Source organism: Ctenopharyngodon idella, chromosome 17, assembly GCF_019924925.1.
Source record: "Ctenopharyngodon idella isolate HZGC_01 chromosome 17, HZGC01, whole genome shotgun sequence".
Classification (NCBI taxonomy): Eukaryota; Metazoa; Chordata; class Actinopteri; order Cypriniformes; family Xenocyprididae; genus Ctenopharyngodon; species Ctenopharyngodon idella.
The window spans coordinates 34,108,375-34,130,196 of record NC_067236.1 but is presented as its reverse complement, the minus strand read 5'-3'; the positions used below and the strand labels follow the sequence as shown (position 1 = coordinate 34,130,196).

General features: G+C 38.5%; 2 protein-coding genes across 3 annotated transcripts in view; both read left to right on the top strand.

Annotated features, from left to right (window-relative positions):
- The window catches only part of aqr (aquarius intron-binding spliceosomal factor), a 57,326-nt gene extending 49,981 nt beyond the window's left edge, over nucleotides 1–7,345 (top strand). The window contains exons 34-36 of one of the 2 annotated variants that reach the window (XM_051867807.1): nucleotides 153–266; nucleotides 2,454–3,982; nucleotides 6,908–7,345. In XM_051867807.1, the coding sequence (XP_051723767.1) occupies nucleotides 153–266; nucleotides 2,454–2,684 (345 nt within the window). In that variant the 3' untranslated portion in view covers nucleotides 2,685–3,982; nucleotides 6,908–7,345. Of the gene's footprint in view, nucleotides 1–152; nucleotides 267–2,450; nucleotides 3,983–6,907 lie in introns of both variants that reach the window. The other variant, XM_051867806.1, reaches the window with a different exon arrangement.
- A 7,068-nt stretch (nucleotides 7,346–14,413) lies between these two features.
- Nucleotides 14,414–19,951, top strand: LOC127499045 (gap junction delta-2 protein-like). Its single transcript, XM_051869129.1, has 2 exons — nucleotides 14,414–15,018; nucleotides 15,964–19,951. Exons 1-2 carry the CDS (start codon nucleotides 14,948–14,950, stop codon nucleotides 16,820–16,822), a joined length of 930 nt encoding a protein of 309 aa, XP_051725089.1. The 5' UTR covers nucleotides 14,414–14,947; the 3' UTR covers nucleotides 16,823–19,951.
- The last annotated feature ends 1,871 nt before the right edge of the window (nucleotides 19,952–21,822 follow it).

Here is a 21,822-nt window from a genome sequence, read left to right as displayed (position 1 = left end):
TTTGAATTATATCAGTCGGTTTTCTCTATATATGTTGCCGCATTGTTTTTCATTTCAGCCTTGTGACCAAGCAAAAGAGAATTTTTGTTTCCTGGAAAAATGTGCTGAAGCCTGCTCCTCCTCTCTCTCCCTCTCTCTTTATTTCCATCTAGACGGAGGAGCGTTCCGCCCAGCCCGATAAGGTGGTCAAGGATATGCCAGAGATGGCTAACCTGGTTTACAACATGTACATGCACATGATTCAGAGCACACAGCAGTACAGACAAGTAAGTGTGCTCGTACTTTCCCACATATTTCTCGAGTGTGATGCCTGAGCTTTAAAACAGGTCAGATGTTTCCATGCATAAATTGAAGTCCCATGACTTAAGCAATAAAGACAATAAAGTCTTTAGTAAGATATTTGTTACTATACTGTCTTATATATGATGATAAATGATCAACCCTGTTATCAAAGTTATTGTGAACTAAGTGATAGGTCTTATTTTAATCTTATTTGAAAATAAATCACACAAATCAATGTTTTTACTGTAATCACAACAGTTTTGGTAACTGTATTGCAATAGAAAATAAAGCAGCTCATATAATATTTAGTTTGATCTGATCAAATGACATTGGTAATACTTTGTTGCAATGTCCATCGTGTTACATGTAGGAATAACTATAAATTATGCATAATTGCACTTTAACAAGGACACCTTAAAATAAAGTGTAACCACAACATTTTCTGAAGGTTAAGCAAATGCGACTGCCAGTTTGTTGAGAAATCAATAAAAATGACTTTTTGTACTGTGAAAATTGCACTGCAGCTGAACATGAGCGTGACATTCTGAAATAAACGGCTGCTCGTTGTCATCTGGTCTGTTGTATGGTTTGAACTCATTGGCTGAATTCACATGGGATGTGTGTGTTTTTTAATGCTGTGGGCAGGCATGAGGAAAGAGAGCTCCTTTCCCAGACTCCCGCTGGAGTGCCTGGACCCATCCCGAGTCTGACGATACTCAACACTTAATTTGGTTTCGGGCCCGGTTGGGTCAGTTTTTGTTTTTGTACAGTGTAATTTCAGGTTTGGGTTGGCAATTCATAAAAAATTTAATTCTTGTAGGAATATTTTGTTTTGGTTTTACCAGAATTCATGTCAGAGGAAGAGCAAGTTATTAGTGTTATTCATACCTGCAATTTTCCCGTTGTCCCGTTTAAATAGGCCATTCACGTGCTTCTGTGCAAATCTGAGAATGTGTATCTGAAGGAAACTGTCTGCAGAAAAGTTTCAGTGGCATTTTCTTTTCATTTTGCCTCCATATGATGTCTAATAAAGAAGTGTATAAGCACAGCACTGATTTGTCGTATGGGTTAACCAGGGTAGCCGCTGTATTTCTGCTTTTCCATAAGCACCACCTACTGTCAGAGATTTGTGTTTTCATTCAGCTCATCTGCCTTTTTGTTCAGACCAATTGTATTTAACATACATAATCATTTATCAGGCTGACATGTGAGGTTTATTATGTTATAAAACTTGTATTATTTGAACTGTAAAACTGTTGAATCATAGTTTTACGGTCATTTTAAAACATGTAGTTTTATTCTAATATCACAATTTTCAGCTGCTGATTCCAAGAATTTTTTGAATTTTTTTTCTGGTCATGATCATGTTGATGACCAATTCATGACAAATATGCACCAATGAATCGTGAACAATAAGATCAGTAGCATGTAATAATAAAAAAGTGTCAATTTTGGTCTCTTGTTGACTAATGCTCCTGCTGACCTCATACCCTGCTGACAAAAAAAAAATAATAATAATAAATGAGTTTTACGAATCACTAATTATTCACTTTATTAAGAGGACAAAACAATACAGATGCAGTTAAGTGTGATGTAGTGGACAACAGAATTTGCCATAGTAAGTCAAAGAGTTCAAGCGAAGTCGAAGAACGAACTGGTTTGATGTCATTTCGAACAAAATCAGGCCAAAATGAAGTTCTTTTTTGGAGTTTAAAACCGCTTCTGTGAGGTGTAAATCTTCTCTGGTTCATTTCTTCTGTTCAGTCAGTCGAGGTCAGACACGAGTAAAAACATGAACACACTGGAGAGACGCTTTATAGTAGAAACTGAAGCTGTAATTCTAATTGAAAGAGACACTGGCACTGTTTTTCATGTTTAATACTGTAAAACTGCTGCTTTAAATCAATCTATTGTATAAATTGCTCTAAATAAACGTGACGTGACTGAAGTGCTGAATCGCAGAGCTGCTGCAAACATCCACATCACTACGATCAGATGCTTTCTCAACTGCTGTTTTCTTCTGTTGTGTTTATTTTGTTATTGAGAGGAAAGTGTGCTGCACATATTTACATATTCATCTAAACGCGGCTTCCAGCAGGATGTCCACTAACAGTAAACTTCTTCCCCCTTAAATGCTGTTTGATTCATCGTACTGTTTGTTTCTGCAGCAGAACCTCCTGGATCCTCCTCGTCAGGTGCTGGAGTCAGCGGCGCCCATGGAGGCCGAGGAAGAGCGTCCTGAGACTCCGAGTCACAGTGAGGAGCAGCAGACTGCCGCTGAGGAAGAGGAGCAGCAGAAGAAGATGGAGGAGCAGGAGCAGGAGCAGGATCACGCTAAAATGCCTGAACACCCAGGTAGAGACAGCGACAGCGGGGACAGTGACGAGGACCAAGAGGCCTAGAGAGTCTCTTTCTGTTGTTGTGTTTTTAGGAATGATTGTTGGGATGTTAATTTACCTTTTTGTAAGAGGAGTTTTTTAATAAAATGTAATTAAAACTGCATTCTTTAAGTCATGCTTTTATTCATTTATCTTACACCACGTCCTTTTTCTTTACTAAAAATCAGATGTGTTGTATCTCCGTGGCCAGTTTTCCATTAGACACCGGCATTATCCTGTATCCGTGATATTCTATTATAGTTTTTGTTAACAAGATTAACTTAACACTTTATAACTGAAGACTTTTGAGTAAGATTTTATTTTTATATTTTCTGTTTTCATGTAGTTTAGTTTTAGTACTTCAGCTTAAACTAAACAAAAGTGAGAATTTCTTCATTTAAAGTTTTAGTAATTTTGTTGTTTTTGCCATTTTTATTAGTTTTTTAATGTCTTTAGTTTAAGTTTTTGATATTTTAGTACTTAATATTTAAACAAAAATAAATTGTAATTTTTAAATTTATAGTAATTTTGTTGTTTTTGTCATTTCGGGGTTTTTTTAAATTTCTAGATAAATTTTATTAAATTAGTTTTAGTTTAGTTATATTAGTACTTTTCAAAGTTTTTATATTTTAAGTTTTTTTAGTATCTTTATATAGTTTTAAGTTTTAGTTCATTTAGTACTTAAACTAAATGAAAAGGACATATTTTATGTTTTCATTTAAACTTTTCATTTTAAATCATTTTCATTTTGTTGTTTTTGTCATATTAGTTTTTTTAATTTCTAGATAAATTTTATTAACTTAGTTTTAGTTTAGTTTTTTTAGTACTTTTCAAAGTTTTTTATATTTTATTTTAGTATCTCTATATAGTTTCTTTTAGTTAACTTAGTACTTATACTAAACGAAAATGAAATTTTTTTTTTTTGTCATTTTTATTCATTTAGTTTTAGTACTTTACAAAATTTATATTTTATTTCAGTTAATGTTTATTTCGGGATAATGTTTATTTTGTTTTATTTTTTTTATTATGGTTTTGCGTTTTAGTTAACAATAATAGCCGTGTCCTGTAAAGGGTGAACTTGAGCACATATCTGAGCGTCGATCACATGAATGTGTTGGTTGTGTAACTCGTGAAAGGCGTCCATTCTCACGAGCGTCTGTCCTCGGTGCTGCTAGTGCTGTGACTTACTGCTGGGAACTCCACTGCCTTCATCAGGGTCTCTGGCGTCTGGCAACAGGAACTGGGTGGTTTGGATGTCGAGGAAACATTAACAGACCTTTCAAGGACGATTTTTTTTTCACGCAACTCAAGAGACACTCCCAGTAAGTTCTTTCATTTTAAAGAGTTCAAGACTACCAGTTTTTGGTCAGTACCACAACAGGATGAGCTAGGTCCAACTTTTAATGCAGATTTGAAATGTGTTTTCCATGTCAAGTGTTCATCAGCTTACAGAATATTTATTGAAAATGGCCTAATGAATATCTGGACATTTAAAACAACACATGAGATTGTGCCACTCTAAAGCAGAACATGACAGAAAAACATGTGATTTCCTTAAACCACAGGTTTGTCAGTTAGGGCAGTAGACCGCACACTGATCACATGCCTTCAGATTTGTCAAAAAGCATATTCTTAGTTTTCTTTTAATACTATTAATGTTGTTTTTTTTTTAATTTGTTCGCATCATTTTAGTGTGTAAATGTCCAAATCAAAACTACTTTAAAATGATGAAATTTGCTGTTAAATTTGTCTCTGTCCCAAAGCTTTTCTCTTAAAAAGGTTCTTTATTTATTTATCTGTGGTTCCATGAAGAACTTTTAACATCCATGGAACATTTTCCATTGCACACAACATTCTTTATCATGGGAAAAGGGGTTGTTTAAGTGTAGATTATTAAAATGTTCTTCACGCTAAGAGAAAAAAGTTTTGGGGGGGAAGCCAAAATGGCTTTTCTGTGCCATTGCGGTGAAAACCCTTTTTTGGATTGTTTACATGTCCCCATAGTGACCTCAGTACATCATAACTATCAGTTAAATATCAAGATGAGGGGAGTGGGGTAAGATGTGCCACATTTCACCAAGAAGGTAAAGCTAATGCACCTCATTACATTTCAGCATGTTACCTGTTATCAACTGAAATTATTCCAGAGTCTCAGTTTGCTGCACATTCATCACATTTTTATAATAACATGAAATACAGATTTAATGAGTGTCTCTTGATGTACTGCAACATTTTCATCTTTCAAAAAGTTCACAAAGATAAAGGTTTCTGTTCACAACAAACTAAGGCAGTACTGGAAACACTAAAACAAGGATCAACTTAGTTTAGTTAACATGAACTAACAGTGAACAATACTTCTGTGCAATGGTCACACTTTAGATCAGGGTCCAATTCTCACTGTTTACTAACTATTATCTACGACTTTTGCCTCAATAAACTCCTAATTACTGCTTATTAATAGTTAGAAAGGTAGTTGTTAAGGTTAGATATTGGGTAGGATTATGGGATGTAGAATATGATCATGCAGAATAAGGCATTAATATGTGCTTTATAAATACTAATAAACAGCCAGTATCATAGTAATATGCATGATAATAAATAACTTTCATACTGAGAATTGGAACCCAAACTAAAGTGTTACCACAATTATTTTTAATTAATGTTAATTTCAACATTTACTAATACGTTTTTAAAATCAGAACTTGTATCATTAGGTAATGCACTGTGAACTAACAATGAATTAATAATAATGTAACTAATAATAATATTGAATAAAGTAACTTTCTTGTTTAAAATTAACAACATTTAAGTCAATACATCATCAATCCTTCTAAAGCGTGTGTTTTGGTCTTACTCTGATTCACTATGGTAAGCCTGATGGGATGGTTTTCGCAGGAAATTGTGTACATGCGTCACTCGCCCGTGTGCGTCTCGTCATATCCGTAAATAGGGAAAAGTTCCTCCGACTGCTTTGACGCACGTCTGGTGTGGGAGTGACACAGATTAGTTGTTACAACGGGTGAGAAAGATTGACATGGAGCCGCTAAATCTCCAACCTCCAGGGAATCGCCTGTTTTAAACAAACGCAGAACAGAGGAAAGTCTGCTGGAGCTCGTAATAAAACCAGAATCAACACTAGCTTGGATTTTCAGAGATGACGAGAACTGATTGATTTGAAATATATTGTAAAAGAGATGTGGAGATGGTGGTTTTTATTACTCAATAGGTGATTAAGGTGTTTTATTGAACAGAAGAATTGCCATATGTAGCTCTCTAACAGAGTTCACTGTAAAGCATTATCTATTGGTTCATTTCATTATGGTCGTTGTAGCTGTGCTGGAATTTATTTTCAAGTTAGTATCGTGTCTATTAATGGGTGAAGCTACAGTAACGTCTTCAGCTAGTCAGCTTGAGATCCTTTCCATCTAACCTGGTTGTATCTCTAGTAGTGAATGTTTTATGAGTAGTATTCACAACCTAAACAACGTTCTTCTGCAAAATGCATGCAGTTTTGCTTTTTAACCGCTAGAGAGCCAAAAGTTACATAGTGTACCATTAACAACGACAAATTAATAATTGGGTTACTGCATATTCCACAAGCTCACCATCAAGGCTTCAGGAAATGTCGTTCCTGCTTGTGGTTCCTCAGATTTTGTGAGGCTGACGTAGTTCCTGATATTTTTCTTTGAAAGCCGGATTCTCTTGCCAGCGCTCCCTCGGAAGCTCTGAATCTAAAGCTCACCGTGATGTTGATCTCACTGAGAAATCTGAAGTTGTGGCCAGACGTCTTCAAAGGCAGGAAGGGCTTTCAGATGGATGAGCACTGAAGCACCTGAAACTGACGGATCTGATCTCGCCAGGGTTATTATATTAAACTAAAACTATGAAAATCATTTTTGTTACTTGAAAAAAAAAAAAAAAAACAAAACAACTCTAACTTAAAATAAAATGAATAAAAATATAAAAATGACAAAAACACAGCAAAATTATTAAAACTGAATGAAACTGAAATGAAAACCAAAAATGTATTTTAAACTAATTCAAAATATTATTAAAAACTACAATAGTATAGCACTCCCCCCTAATTCCTGCTCTCTTTAGCACTGAAGCTATTTCAGAGAAGTATTAATATTCTGAGGGCAGGACTGTGTTTGTATTCTAATTAAAGTCAGATTGTTTCTCTGGAGAACAGTGCTGCTCGGTGAACTTTATGCAGTGTCTTTGAAAAACTCTTTTTCTCTCTGCAGCTGAGGATGTCGTGTGGCACATGTTTTTGGGCCGTCATATGGCTGCTGGTGCTGCTGATTTTGGGATGGCCCTTGAGCATTATGCTGGGGGGTCTCTACGGCCTCATCGCCCCGCTCACCGTCTGCGTCGGCCTGGACCGGCTGGCCGACCTGCTGATGGAGGGGGCCAACCTGGGCCGAAAGTGTGCTCAGAACATGAGGCACGGCAAACCGCTGTGCTGAGACCACGAGCCCGACGTGTCCAGAAGATTCCTCACTTTCACATCTTTTCATTTAAGCTGTATTAGTCAACGTGAACTGTTTTTGACGTCATTTACTGTACGGTCGGTTCTCTGTGTGACTATAACCTGACGCATCCTTAAACACTTTCCTGCTTCCTCTCTGTATCTGTTGCTCCCAGGCTGTTTGAATATGAAAAATTAAATGATTCTGATAAAATTCTTATGTCTGAGTTCACAATGTTGAAACACATGAGTGAGTGTACTGCAATTACCTTTTGTCATTTTTTTTTTTAATTTTTTTTTTTTTTTTTTTCTGTGGCGGAAACAGGCTTTCCATACTGATTGTCAATACGTGGGACAAAACAAATCTGGCCAATTGGTCAATTTCAGGCCAAGAAACTGTAGAATCAGTGACATCACTAGGCTTTTTCAGGGGGCGTTAGCCACGGTTTAGGGAATGGATAAGTCAACTTTATTTATATAGCGCTTTTTACAATGCAGATTGTGTCAAAGCAGCTTTACAGTGATAACAGGAAAATATTTTTGGCTGCACAGCAGTTCTAGAAGAAAATGGTGTCATTGTCCAGCTTAAGGAAGCTCAGTATTGATTCATTCTTTTGTAAAAATCAATAGTTATTAATTTAGTTCATTTATCTATACAGCAGCGCTGGAGAAAACAGTGATGTCATTGTCCAGCTCAGTTCAGTTTGCATACAATGGTGTCAATGCAGGCAGAACAAAAACAATACCAAGCTGAATGTCAAATGTCCCCAACTAAGCAAGCCAGAGGCGACAGTGGCAAGAACCCAAACTCCATCAGGTCAGGTGACAAAAATGGACAAAAAAACCTTGGGAGAAACCAGGCTCAGTCGGGGGGCCAGTTCACCCCTGAACAACAACGAACAGTGCGTGATTATGATTAAGGCATTGTCAGGGTCATGGTCAGATTGGGATGGCAACAGTCAAAATATTTAATCCAGTTCCATCTGTTTGAAGATTGGATTCATCATGCTGGTATGGAAATGGTTTTGTCTAGGCACAGGTCCTCCATCTGATCTGGATACGGCCCGGATCCGACTGACTACGGTAAACCTCGGGATAAACAGAGAGACTAATATTAGCGTAGATGACATTCTTCTTCTGATGTAATGAGTACATCTGGTGTTACAGGAAGTGTTCCTGGTTCCAGCTGACCTAATTTATGCAGCCTAACAATCATTTAACAGATGTGAAAATATAAATAGATAATGTGTTATGTGTAATGTGTATGCCAGGTTAAAGAGATGCATTTTTAGTCTAGATTTAAACTGACAGAGTGCGTCTGCTTCCTAAACAATGTAAGGAAGACTGTTCCAAAGTTTAGGTGCTTAAAAGGAAAATGATCTACTGCCTGTGGTTGATTTTGATATTCTAGGTATTATCAGCTGGCCTGAATTCTGAGATCGCAATAGACGTGAAGGACTATAATGCGTTAAGATCACGCTCAGGTACTGGGGAGCTAAACCATGTAGTGCTTTGTAAGTAATTAGCAAGATTTTAAAAAATCAATACGATGTTTAACAGGAAGCCAATGCAGTGTTGACAAAACCAGGCTAATATGGTCATACTTTCTGGTTCTAGTAAGAACTCTAGCTGCTGCGTTTTGGACCAGCTGGAGTTTGTTTATCAAGTGAGAAGGGCAACCACCCAGTAGAGCGTTACAGTAATCTAGTCTTGAGGTCATGAACGCATGAACTAACTGTTCTGCATTTGTCATTGAGAGCATTGTAGTTTAGATATATTTTTAAGATGGAAGAATGTGGTTTTACAGTTGCTGGAAATGCAGCTTTCAAATGAAAGATTGGTATCAAAGAGCACACCCAGGTTCCTAACTGACGACGAAGACTTAGAGCAGCCATTAAGTGTTAGACAGTATTCTAGGTTATTGTGTGCAGAGGTTTTAGTCCAATAATTAGAATAATTTTTTTTTTTTTTTTTCTGAATTTAATAGTAGGAAATTACTAGTTATCCAATTTTTTTAAATCAGCTATGCATTCTGTTAATTTTGTGAATTGGTAAGTTTCATCAGGGCTCGAAGAAATATAGAGCTGAGCATCATCAGCGTAACAGTGAAAACGAACGCCATGCTTCCTAATGATATCTCCCAAAGGTAGCATGTACAGAGTGAACAGCAACGGTCCTAGTACTGAGCCTTGCGGTACTCCATATTGAACTTGTGATTGATATGACATCTCTTCGTTTACTACTACAAACTGATAACAGTCCGATAAGTATGATTTGAACCACACCAATACAATTCAAATATGCTATTTCTTTCTAAAAAGGAATATAGTTGTGAGGATACTGCCTTTTCTACTATTTTTGACAGAAAAGGTAGATTTGAGATTGGCCTGTAATTGACTAATTCTCTAGGATCAAGTTGTGTTTTTTTTAATAAGAGGTTTAATAATAGCCAGCTTAAAAGTTTTCGGTACGTATCCTAGTGACAAAGATTAATTAATGATATTAAGAAGAGGATCTATGACCTCTGGAAGCATCTCTTTCAGTAGCTTAGTCAGTATAGGGTCTAACATACATGTTGTTGATTTTGATGAATTAACGAGTTTAGACAATTCTTCCACTCCTATAGCAACAAATGGAATTTTTCCTCAGGGACACTACAATGCACTGTCTGATGCGATACTGTAGGTAGACGTTTGCATGGTTATTATTTTCTCTCTAATATTATCAATCTTGTAAGTAAAGAAGTTCATAAAGTCATTACTGCTGTGCTCTTTGGAAATGTCAGAAGTTGAAGCTTTATTTCTCATTAATTTAGCCACTGTATCAAATAAATACCTAGGGTTGTGTTTGTTTTCTTCTAAGAGAGTTGAAAAATAAGCAGATCTAGCCGTTTTTAAGGCCTTTCTGTATGCAAAAATGCTTTCTTTCTACGAAATGCAAAAAAACTCTAGTTTTGTTTTCTTCCAGCTGCGCTCCATTTTTCTGGCTGCTCTCTTAAGGGCCCAAGTGTGCTCGTTGTACCACGGCATTGGACGATTTTCCTTAATCTTCTTTAAGCGCAAAGGAGCAACTCTAATGTGCTGGAGAAAAGAAAGTCAATAGTTTCTGTTGTAACATTGAGTTCTTCTAAGTTTTCTGGTATGCTATGGCGATGAAACTGATCAGGAAGATTATTTATAAAGCAATCTTTAGTGGTAGAAGTGATAGTTCTACCATAATTGTGGCAGAGAGGTGGTTTTGCAGCCTTGGTTAAATGTAGTATACACGAGACTAGATAATGATCTGATAATTGCTCTGCTGCAGAATTTCAACGGCATCAATATCCATGCCATGTGACAATATTAGATCTAAAGTATGATTACGACAATGAGTGGGTCCTGACACGTGTTGTCTAACTCCAATAGAGTTTAGAATATCTGTAAATGGCAATCCCAATGCGTCTTTTTCATTATCTACATGGATATTAAAATCACCAATAATTAGGACTTCATCTGTAGCCAGTACTAACTCTGATAGAAAATCAGCAAATTCTTTGATAAAGTCTGTATGGTGCCCTGATGGCCTGTATACAGTAGCCAGCACAAATGTCAAATGGGATTTATCTTGTACACTAGATGTTACATAGAGCACCATCACTTCAAATGAATTATATTTGAAAGACTTTTGAGTAATACTGAAGATATTACTAAAAATTACAGCAACACCTTCCCCTTTGCCTTTCAGACGAGGCTCGAGTTGATAATTGTAACCTTGAGGCGTGGACTCATTTAAAGTAAAGTAATCATCTGGTTTTAGCCAGGTTTCTGTCAAACACAGTACATATAGAATATTATCTGTGATAATATAATTTACAATAAGTGCTTTAGGAAGAAAGGGTTTTAATATTCAGCAACCCAAGTTTTATCATTTGTTCATCTGAATTATATCTGTTTTTTATTTGTTGAACATCAATTAAATTTTTACCCTTAAATGGGTTTGGGAGTTTTTTGTATTTACTAAATCGGGGAACAGACACAGTCTCTATGTGATGACATCTAGGTGAAAGAGTGTCTATGTGTTGGGATTTATCTGACTTCTATGACGTGAGACAGCTAGCAGACAGTCGGTTTAGCCAGTCTGTCTGCTTCCTGACCTGGGCCCCAGTTTGTCATGTTTCAGGTCTAAGACTATGTGCCATTTTACTAGAGAGAAGAGCAGCACCACCCCTGGAGGGATGAATACCCTCTCTTTTTAACAGGTCAGGTCTGCCCCAAAAACTTTTCCAATTGTCTATGAACCCTATATTATTCTGCGGACACCACTTAGACAACCAGCCATTGAGTGATGATAATCTGCTAACTATCTCATCACTCCGACGAACAGGAAGGGAGCCGGAGCAAATTACAGTGTCTGACATCATACTTGTGCGTTCACACACCTCTTAATGTTAATTTTAGTGATCTCCAACTGGCGAAGTTTGAAGAAATTGATGTTCAGCTTCATCTTCTACAGGGTTATTATCATTAAATAAACCTGAAATTATAAAAAAATGTGTTACTTGAAATAAAATAAATGTTAACTGAAATAAATAAAAAATCTTTGTTTCTGGTGTTTGTTTCTAACTAGGAAAATATAAATCTTTATAAGTGTATAAATAAATATATTTATATAAATAAAATATAAATAGAGAGAGAATTTTTACTTTTAATCTATTTACATTTGTTTTTTCTTTTACAGTTAAATGTATGTGAAGCATTGAGTGATGCTCTGAGAGAGGGATCACTCTAGTGATCATCTCTGATGAATATTAAAGTGGAAATGTTGCTATTTTAAAAACTAATGGCAGGTTATGGGACGTGTTTTGTCTGAAGAATCAGAGCTGTCTTTTATCTCTAGCTGCAGGATATGAGAGGAAATCTGAGTTCACATGAGATTCTGCTGAGTTTGAATGGAAGCAGTAACCGGAGACTGTGGTGTCGTGTTAGTGGGACTTCCGTCAAGAACTGCAGAGCCATGCAGTGAAACATGAGAGATGAGAGCCTTCAGAGCTACAGCAGGTCATTCAGTGCTGCCCTCTGTAGGAGGAGGATGACAGTGACTGTCTGTCTGTCTGTCTGTCTGTATGTATGTCTATCTATCTATCTATCTATGTCTGTCTGTCTATCTATCTATATCTATCTGTCTGTCTATCTAATCTATCTGTCTGTCTCTGTCTGTCTGTGTCTGTCTATCTATCTATCTATCTATCTATCTATCTATCATCTATCTATCTATCTATCTATCTATCTGTCTATCTGTCTATCCATCTATCCATCTATCTGTTTCTCTATCTATCTATCTATCTATCTATCTCTCTTTCTGTCTGTCTATTTATAAACAATGAATAAAAAACAAGCTTTTTTTTAAAGATTGTTAATAATGTGATGACCGCACAAGGCCCACTTACACTGCCTGTGCACAGCCTCCCTCTCTCCCTCAGTATCTTTCTTTCTCTCTCTCTTTCTCTCTTTCCCTCCCAGCAGTCCTGAGGGGAACCTTCACCAGCCAAAATTGCCTGGTTTTAATTTCAAGTTTGTGCTGGCAGCATGGGCTGTACAGACAGGGCCGCCTCTCAGCATGTGGTGGAGGAAGCACATTTGACAGCCGCTGTGGTTGGACTCGGGCTGTAAATATTTCATTTGTGTGCGAGATCAAGAATGGAAAAAGGCCTGAATGCCTCGCTGTGCTTCTGCCATATGTGAGGAAATCTGAGCATGTGATGAACCCCACACTGCTTTTCTCATTTAACCCTCACACACACAGAGCAACCCTCTTAAGTGTGTGTGCTTAGATTTTCATATCCATTCTCTTAAACATGTCTTAAAAATATTGTAAACGTTGTTACTGCATCTGTATTATTCAGCAGTGCATTTCAGTGTATTTGTTTTATGTGTTTTACTAACTTGTTTGATAATTGAGCAAAGCTAATCTGTAAATGTACAGTCCAGTCAATCATGTCAGCATTAAGCTCTGAACACCTGATAGAAAAACTCAAAATTGAGGGAAAATCAATGTAAATCTTTTTTTTTTTTTTTTTAAGAAGCATATTGATCTAGTTCGTCACGATTTTTTTGTGCAAAGTCAGATGTTTCATTGAATATTCCAGACACATTCGTGAGGTGAGCAGCCTGTTCTCTCCTGCAGAGCTGTTCATCTCTCCTTCTTCCTGATGTTAGAATGGGACTGGTATCGAAACCTGCCATTTTTATTTCAGTAAGAAAGAATGTAACCTCAAGTCTGAGCTGGTCTGGTAACTGCATCATGGCCATTGCTGGCTTTAAACATTTATTTTCTTTATGCACCCGCATTATTGACCCTGACCATGAAATCAATGTTTTTCAGCCATCAGCGTTCCATTACAAATAACATCATTTCATTGAGTTTTAATATAATTTAACAATTGCATAATAAGTAAAAAACAATTATTGTCATTTAATGTAAGCCATTCACAATTAAAAAGTGTGAAATTTTAATAAATAAATTAATCAGTTTCAAAAATATATTCTTGTATCTCAGTTTATGCTGCATCAACTATAAGTAATATGTTGGTAGTTTGATTTTCTGAAAAGTGACCGTGACCCTGTTTGAGTGCTCCTACATGTAAACTACTGAGTCAACCAATGGTGTGAGTTGGGGGCGGGACTATTCATTTGTGTGGCTGGTGGGAGAGTGTTTAGGAAACCTGTTTAAAAACAGTCATTATTGTTGCCGTGCTTTTTGGTGTAATCTTTCCTAATCATTTAATTAATGAATTAAATTGCAATATTACATTTTAATGAAAGGTCATAATTTGTCTCAAAAGCCACAGATAAAAACTTAAACCTTTTTAGAAGATGCTATCACCAAGATTACAATATAAAATTTGTATTTAAATTTTTTTGGATTAACTAAATGCCTTTTAATTAACCCCAGTTAATCAAATCAGCAGATATCAGAAGGTATTAAAGCAAGTGGCATTCATTTTAAAAATCTCAAGCATACTTTCCAGGCTTGATATTTATTTAAGTTTTTTACATTTAAAATTATAAAAACAATAGATGTGGTGTTAGAAATAAAGACAGAAATTATTATTATTAATTATTATTGTCAAATTGAACAAATACTTTTTTGGCCCACTGTAGTCCCTTAAAATAGTCAAATAGCAAGGAAGACGGTTTGGTAGAACTGCGCATGTGTACGGGCGTTCGATGGGCGGGGCCAAAGGTGTCTTAACTTAAACAGAGAATCAGCTGACACTTTCACCTCACTGTATCCAGAGCACGAGCGCTGTTTTACACTGCTGCTTCATGTGAACAGGGCGGAGCTGAAGGTCCTCAATGTACTCAAGGACATTTGCTCTCCAACAGCTGTGTCGTCTTTCAAAACACACAGCAACAAGTAAATGAGACTTCAGTCCCCCAAATAAAAAAAGTGGAGGTCACCTCCGCTCCCCCCACCATGACAGAGTGCAGAGTTCACCATCACCGGACCGAATCCTGCTTATGAACATCACACACATGAAATCCGCAGCTCGAGATAAAGCCTCATATGACGCAGCAGGGCTCTCCACGGCACTGATGCCATATTAAAGCCCGCCGCCCTCCACCCACACCATCAATCTGATGTGGAGATCGAAGATAGGAGGGCTCACATGACTCCACTCCAGACTGGAAGACGAGGAGAAGTGTGGCATCTTCCAGCATCAGCACTGCCACAGCTGGCGCAGCTCATCCATGCGCTCTCCCGATAACGGCGGACAATAGGAGGAAATATTCACGTTTTTCCCTGGATTTGGATCAGAGTCTGCGGATGAGCAGCGATGGGGGAATGGACCATACTAGAGAGGCTCCTGGAGGCTGCTGTCCAGCAGCACTCCACTATGATCGGAAGGTAAGAGCTAATGTGTCGAGGTGACGCCGAGATTCGGCGCGTTTTTGGAGGAAAAATGACGCTTTTTATACTTGCAAACGCAGCTGTTTCACATAATACAGTAGGAAATAAGATGACAAACAAGCATGACATATCAAAAAAGAATATTTGCGTAATATGGAAAATAAAAAGCAACTGCATCCAGTCGACTGGTTTCAGCACTGGACAGCACCCTTCACACACACTGAATATCCTTTCCTTTATACCGTTTGAATATCCGACCTCTATATTATGTATTTTTGCTACGTTTAAAGCCACGTTTGAACGAAAAGTGATGATTATTGCCAGGTGTGCACAAACAAGGCGTCACCGCTTATTTCACTTACGAAAACGCCGTAGAAAATCAAACGTACAATATCACATTATTCAACGACAGAGAAATGTAACAGAATGCATCATTCAGTGCTTGTGAACGCGCGTCGATCTATACAGCTCTCTTAACAGAATGTAGATAGATGAATTAAAGATTGATTAATTCATAATAGATTGCTTTGTTTAAAGCCACCTTTTGAGGCAAAGTGATGCTTTTTTCCAACTCTACGATCATTAATATAGGCTCATATATGCCAAAACATATTTGCACAACACATACGTAAAATATATAGGAACATATTTGAACTGAAACTAAAACAAAAGAAAATGCACCACATTTTCAGCACCCTATTTGTTTGTGCGTATTTTGTATTTCGTTTCAAGCCATGTTGGGAGGTGTGATGTTCTGTGCCCAAATTCACGAAAACACATTATTAAACATGACACACCAAGTGACACCTGCATAATCCATAAGCAGCGAGGTTGAAGCGGTGCTGAAATAAAGCGCTGAGGATGCACCTCAGTTTCAGCACCGGACAGCTCCCCACCGCTCGTATATTGACACATTTATGTTTGTGTGTGCTTGTTCTTTAGGATCCTACTAACTGTGGTGGTGATCTTCCGGATCCTAATCGTAGCTATAGTGGGAGAGACGGTGTATGACGATGAGCAGACCATGTTCGTCTGTAACGCCTTACAGCCGGGCTGCAACCAGGCGTGTTACGACAAAGCCTTCCCTATATCGCACATCAGATATTGGGTCTTTCAGATCATAATGGTCTGCACGCCGAGTCTCTGCTTCATCACGTACTCGGTCCATCAGTCGGCCAAGCAAAAGGAGCGACGTTATTCCACCGCCACCGTCTTCCTCACGCTGGATAACAAGGAGCAGGATTCCCTGAAACGAGAGGAGGCCAAGAACCAAAAGATCAAGAACACCATCGTGAACGGAGTACTTCAGAACTCGGAGAACTCCACCAAAGAAGCCGAGCCCGACTGCATGGAGGAAAAAGAACTGACCAGCTCGGGCAAGAAACCGGGCAAGTCCAAAATGAGACGGCAGGAGGGCATCTCCAGGTTTTACATCATTCAGGTGGTGTTCAGAAACGCTCTGGAGATCGGCTTCCTGGTGGGCCAGTATTTCTTATACGGATTCAACGTGCCCGCCGTGTACGAGTGCGATCGATACCCGTGCATCAAGGAGGTGGAGTGTTACGTGTCCAGGCCCACGGAGAAAACCGTGTTCCTCGTCTTCATGTTTGCAGTCAGCGGCTTTTGCGTGGTCCTTAATCTGGCTGAGCTCAATCACTTGGGCTGGAGGAAGATCAAAGCGGCCGTGAGGGGCGTGAGGGCCCGCAGGAAGTCCATCTACGAGATCCGGAACAAGGATTTGCCCCGGATGAGTATGCCCAATTTCGGCCGCACTCAGTCCAGTGACTCCGCCTACGTGTAAGCGCGCGGAACGAGCAACCGAAGCCTGCGCGCCGCCGAGATCGAGAGCGTGGACGAGTGCCGTCGCCACGTAAGGTTCATGAATTGCAAGAACACGGGGTAGGACTTTTTTGTTACTGTTTTAAAGACTTCCTTGACAACTGTGGACGACAAACACGTTTGTAAAGCGGTTCACTACTGTATAATGCAACTTTTTAGCAACGTTTGTACTCTGAGACGTACACAAAGAGCAAATGCTGATACCCGAATGCGTATTGCCTCTCTATAAGCTGCGGTGACACTTTACATGACACTGTCCGCGTTGCACAGAATGCATGCTATACGATTCATTACAATAAACCACGAGCGGCTCGGCGACAGCTGGTGTGACGTGAACACTGGCATGTGAAGTGTGACCGAAGAAGCTGCTCTGCTGTACTTGAAGGGAGTAAATACGTCTTGCACTAAAAAGTTTGTGTGACGCGACGCACATCGGGAGAGTCTTGACACACCGTTCATCGCTTCTGCTATGATTTCTTTCTTTTCGGTTGCCTGTACTGCACCATTGACCTTAACGTAGACTATGTGATTAACTCCATTGCAGATTTTCTGTTGTGTCCGTGTGTGTGTGTGTGTGTGTGTGTGTGAGAGAGAGAGAGAGAGAGAGAGAGAGAGCAGGGGTGAATTTGCTGCAAACGCTTAAAGTCTGTGATCTCCTTAATTTCAACACCAAAGCGCCCTCTGCTTTCATTGGTGACTTGTTTTTTCGCGCTTAAGTGTAATCAAGTGCCATACTTGTATATAAATATATGCATATATACATATAAAATCTATTCTGAAGAATATAACCATATCCATAAAGCAGATTTATTGCTTGAATTATGCGTACTGCGTCCAGACTTGCTTTAGCTGTATTCGTTGTAAATGAACTGAAAATGGCATAATGCATTCTTCCTTCTCTATCATTTGGAAAAATAATCTTTTCCTACACAGGACAGCCATCTTTTCTTGCTAACAAATGACTCGTCCTCAGCAATGTTTTCTGCTCTGGTGCTGGTTTTTCACCGAACAGTTCCAGCAATATTTGTAAGCCGGATAGATTCTTTTTGGGATTGATGTACCATTGACAAGCCCACGCCTGCTGTATCTCTTCCACCCTCTATGACAATGCAAGCGTGTATGAGCAGGCGTCACGAACTGGTTTAAGGCCTAAAATCATCTGGTGCATTATTCAAGATGTCATTTGTTTCCATTTGAATGATTCTTTATGATTATGCCACCGTATATTTATGACAAGCAAATGCGTGCACAGAGAGGAGACGTTCTCTGCATTTCTGAGCTTGAAGGGAAAGCATTGCATGTTTAAGAACTTATATCTGGACAATTTCAGCTAGGGGATGAAATCTATGCGACGTTTGCTCGAGTATTGATGCGTCACCCCACACCGACGCCTCCCGACGCTTAAGAACTAACACCAGGGAATGTTGCATGACTCGAAGGTCACCGAGGACAAAGAACAGTTCGGATCATCCTGAGGGGTTGGCCCTCGGGAGGACGGCCATTTGGGGGTGTTCTGGACGGGGCGGACGGGAATGGCTTGGCTGTACAGTGCAATCTTCCCTTTTCTCTCAGTTCTCCCTCTCTCCTTGGATAAGCATTCCAGGACTCCTCTGAGATTTGTACAACTTTGTGGAGAAATGAAAGACCAGAGCAATCTAAATGGACTGTACTGGACCTGAAAGAGCAAAGCTTTAATAAAACATGAACTGGTATCTTTCTTGCCTTATATGTACTGCAGTATCCCCCCCTTCCCTCACCGTCTCTCATTCTCCCGTGCATTTTCTGCAAGAGCCGACGTGGTTTTTACAGCTCCTCCTAAATGACAAAATGATTGGGTTATGTATGAATGTAATTCTGCATGCTGTGATGTGTCATACATCATGTGAGCGTTGGAGGCTTGGTTACACGATGCGGTCGAGCGACCGACAGACAGACAGACAGAGAGACACTTGAGATGCGCTGCGCACACTGACATGTCTCTGCTGCTGCTGCCTTTTGCTGAGTTAAAACCAACAAAAATGTCTTGTTCATTTATCAGGCCTGAGATGACAAAACACCTTAGCATGGGATGCCATTACTTCAGGTACACAAACCAAGAGAAATCGAGGGTGTTATTTGGTTCTGATTCTTTTCTAGGAGCCGTCGTCTGAAAGATTCTCCCCGGAGCTTTGCCATCTGAAAGCCAACGACGGTATGAGCGTGTAATGTCGCATATAAAGTCTCATTGTAATTTTATCTTGATCGATTTGCATATTGATAAAAAGGGCCTTGCATGTAGTGAACGCAGAAAACGCCAGGCTGTTCCGTTCTAAGCCTCCAGTCCTTGTGGTTTTGAGGATGTGTAAACTGAATGAAATGAAGATGGATGATATACTGTGAATTAAATCCACTTCTTTACAAAGATGGTGATATAAATGATCGGCCTGATCTTTTGTTTTCTTACCACACACACACACACACACACACACACACACACACACACACACACTCTTGCCGCCCCTCTGAGATTTCATTGAACTGCAGTGTCCTGGAAGGGCTGCGCAGAAACTCTGCAATGCACAACTGCTCTCACCTGCACATCTCTGAACACCGCCATTGGAAATCTCTTCAGTGTATATGTTGTGTGTGTGTGTGTGTGTGTGTGTGCGTGTGTTAGTTTGGATACAGAAGAGTAGCACAAATGTCAAAAAATGATCTTATCTAACGACTGTTAAATGGGGCGATGGGGTCCATATATCAGTAGTGTATATTAGTGTTTGTCATTAAAGTATTGTGTAATTCATTTGATGTGGATAGATTTCCAAAGTAAACACAAAGAGCTATTAATAAAAAGAAATGAATCATTTAAAATACATGACGGGCATTTGTTAATTAATGAAAAACATTTTCTGAATGTTTTTGTGATTATCATTGGCAAGTCTTGAAGTCATGACTAGTACTTTTACTAGCATTTTATTTATAAACCTCTCAGTCATTTATTCTGTTTATTATGAGAGATTATGAATTCATTTTGCATGTATAAAACAGATTGCAGTTATTGTACATTATGACATGAACATGTAATCAAATATTACAAAGTACTTCTGTTTGTTCCTTTGTAATTGTTGTTATTATTTAAACTGTTCCTCCCACACTTAAAAATCAAGGTTTAATGAAGAACCTTTAATATTTATGGAACCTTTCAAATGCACAAAAGGTTCTGTATAGTGGAAAAAGGTTCTTTAGATTATTAAAATGTTCTTCACGCTATCACTTATAATGTGTTTCGCAGTGATGCCATAGAAGAACCGTTTTTGTTTCCCCAACGAACCTTTCATTGATCCGTTCTAAAAAGAACCATTTTTTTTTTTCTTAGCGTGAAGAACATTTGAAGCATTTTTCCACCATAAAGAACCATTTGTGCAATGAAACGTCCCATGGATGTTAAAGATTCTTCATGGAACTATTGATAACTTTATTTTTAAGAGTGTAAAAAAATGGTTCTTTTAAGAACTGTGTACTGAAAGGTTCTTTAAGGAACCTAAAGTGGTTCTTCTATGGCATCCCTGTGAAAACCCCTTTGGAACCTTTATTTTTAAGAGTATGGAACCTTTCCATTGTTCAAATGGTTCTGTATATTCTTTAAAATATTCTTTGCACTAAGAAAAAAATGGTTCTTTTGAAAGGTTCTTTGGGGAACCAGAAATGGTTCTTCTGTGGCATCACTGCGAAATGGGATCACTGGCATCACTGGAACCTTTCACTGGTTTTAATGAGAAAAGGTTTTGTAAAAATATCAGAAAATGACTGACACATAGTATGATAGCACTATAATCCAAATAAGCCAAAGGCCACAAAATATATACAACACAATGCTGTTAGTTGATGTTTTATCCTTGTCAGAACATGATGAAAACACATTTCCATTAAGAATGGATCACAGTTTCATGGCTTAACCTGGCCACACGTGACTCTAGTGTGATGAAAGCAATTACTCTGAGAGCTTACACACACACACACACACACACACACACACACACACACACACACACACACACACACATGGTAATGCCTGTGAGAATGCACTAACAGTAGCACATTTGTAGGACACATTTGATTAAGTGAAAACTGAAGGTTATTTATAGATTAGCAGCAGATCTATTGACTGTTGTGGTTTTTTATTGCTAAACCAGAGCGGTAGCTTCATCTGAGCAATTAAATCCCATAATGCTCATAATGACTACTAAAAGATGCACACTAATGCTGTAATTAACATGTAATACTGAAAATTAAGCTGATTCCTATTAGAGTTTCCTATTAATGACGGCTGAATTGACAAATCAATAATTTCATTTGATGTTATTTGTAATTTGTTGTCAGCCAGAGCAGTCTCTCTCTCTCTCTCTCTCTCTCTCTCTCTCTCTCTCTCTCTCTGTCTCTCTATTATCCCGGCTGGCAGGTGAGGCTGCAGTCCTCGCAGCCAGACCAATTGTTCCTGATAAATGTATACGATACGCACCATTTGCCAGCCAATAAAATTCACTGGATGACCAACCCTAATCACTAAAAAAGCTGTTCTCTGTCTAACAAGATTAGAGCCGGCCAAACAGACTGAGCAAGGGGAAAAGAAGAAAGTGGTTGGCAAATGGAAAAGAAAAAGGGGAAAGAGGTAAAGAAATAAGAAGTATTAGAGTTTATGTTGTGCCGCAGCAGAGAGGACGCCTGGCATTTTGTCATCTTTATGAATGGGTATGAGTGGCATTTGTGACGAAAATCTGTTTTCTTGTGGATTAGAAGCTGGGGTTGGTTTGTTCATTTATGGTTCACTGGATGCTGTCACAAAAATGTAACATGAATGTTTGTCCTGTTGACCTCAAGACGTTAACAGATTACAAATTATAGAGGTTGTAATAAATTAATGTTAGTTAGTCACATGAACAGACAGGAAAACAGGTTTCATTGCATCTGGTTGTCGGAAAAAGT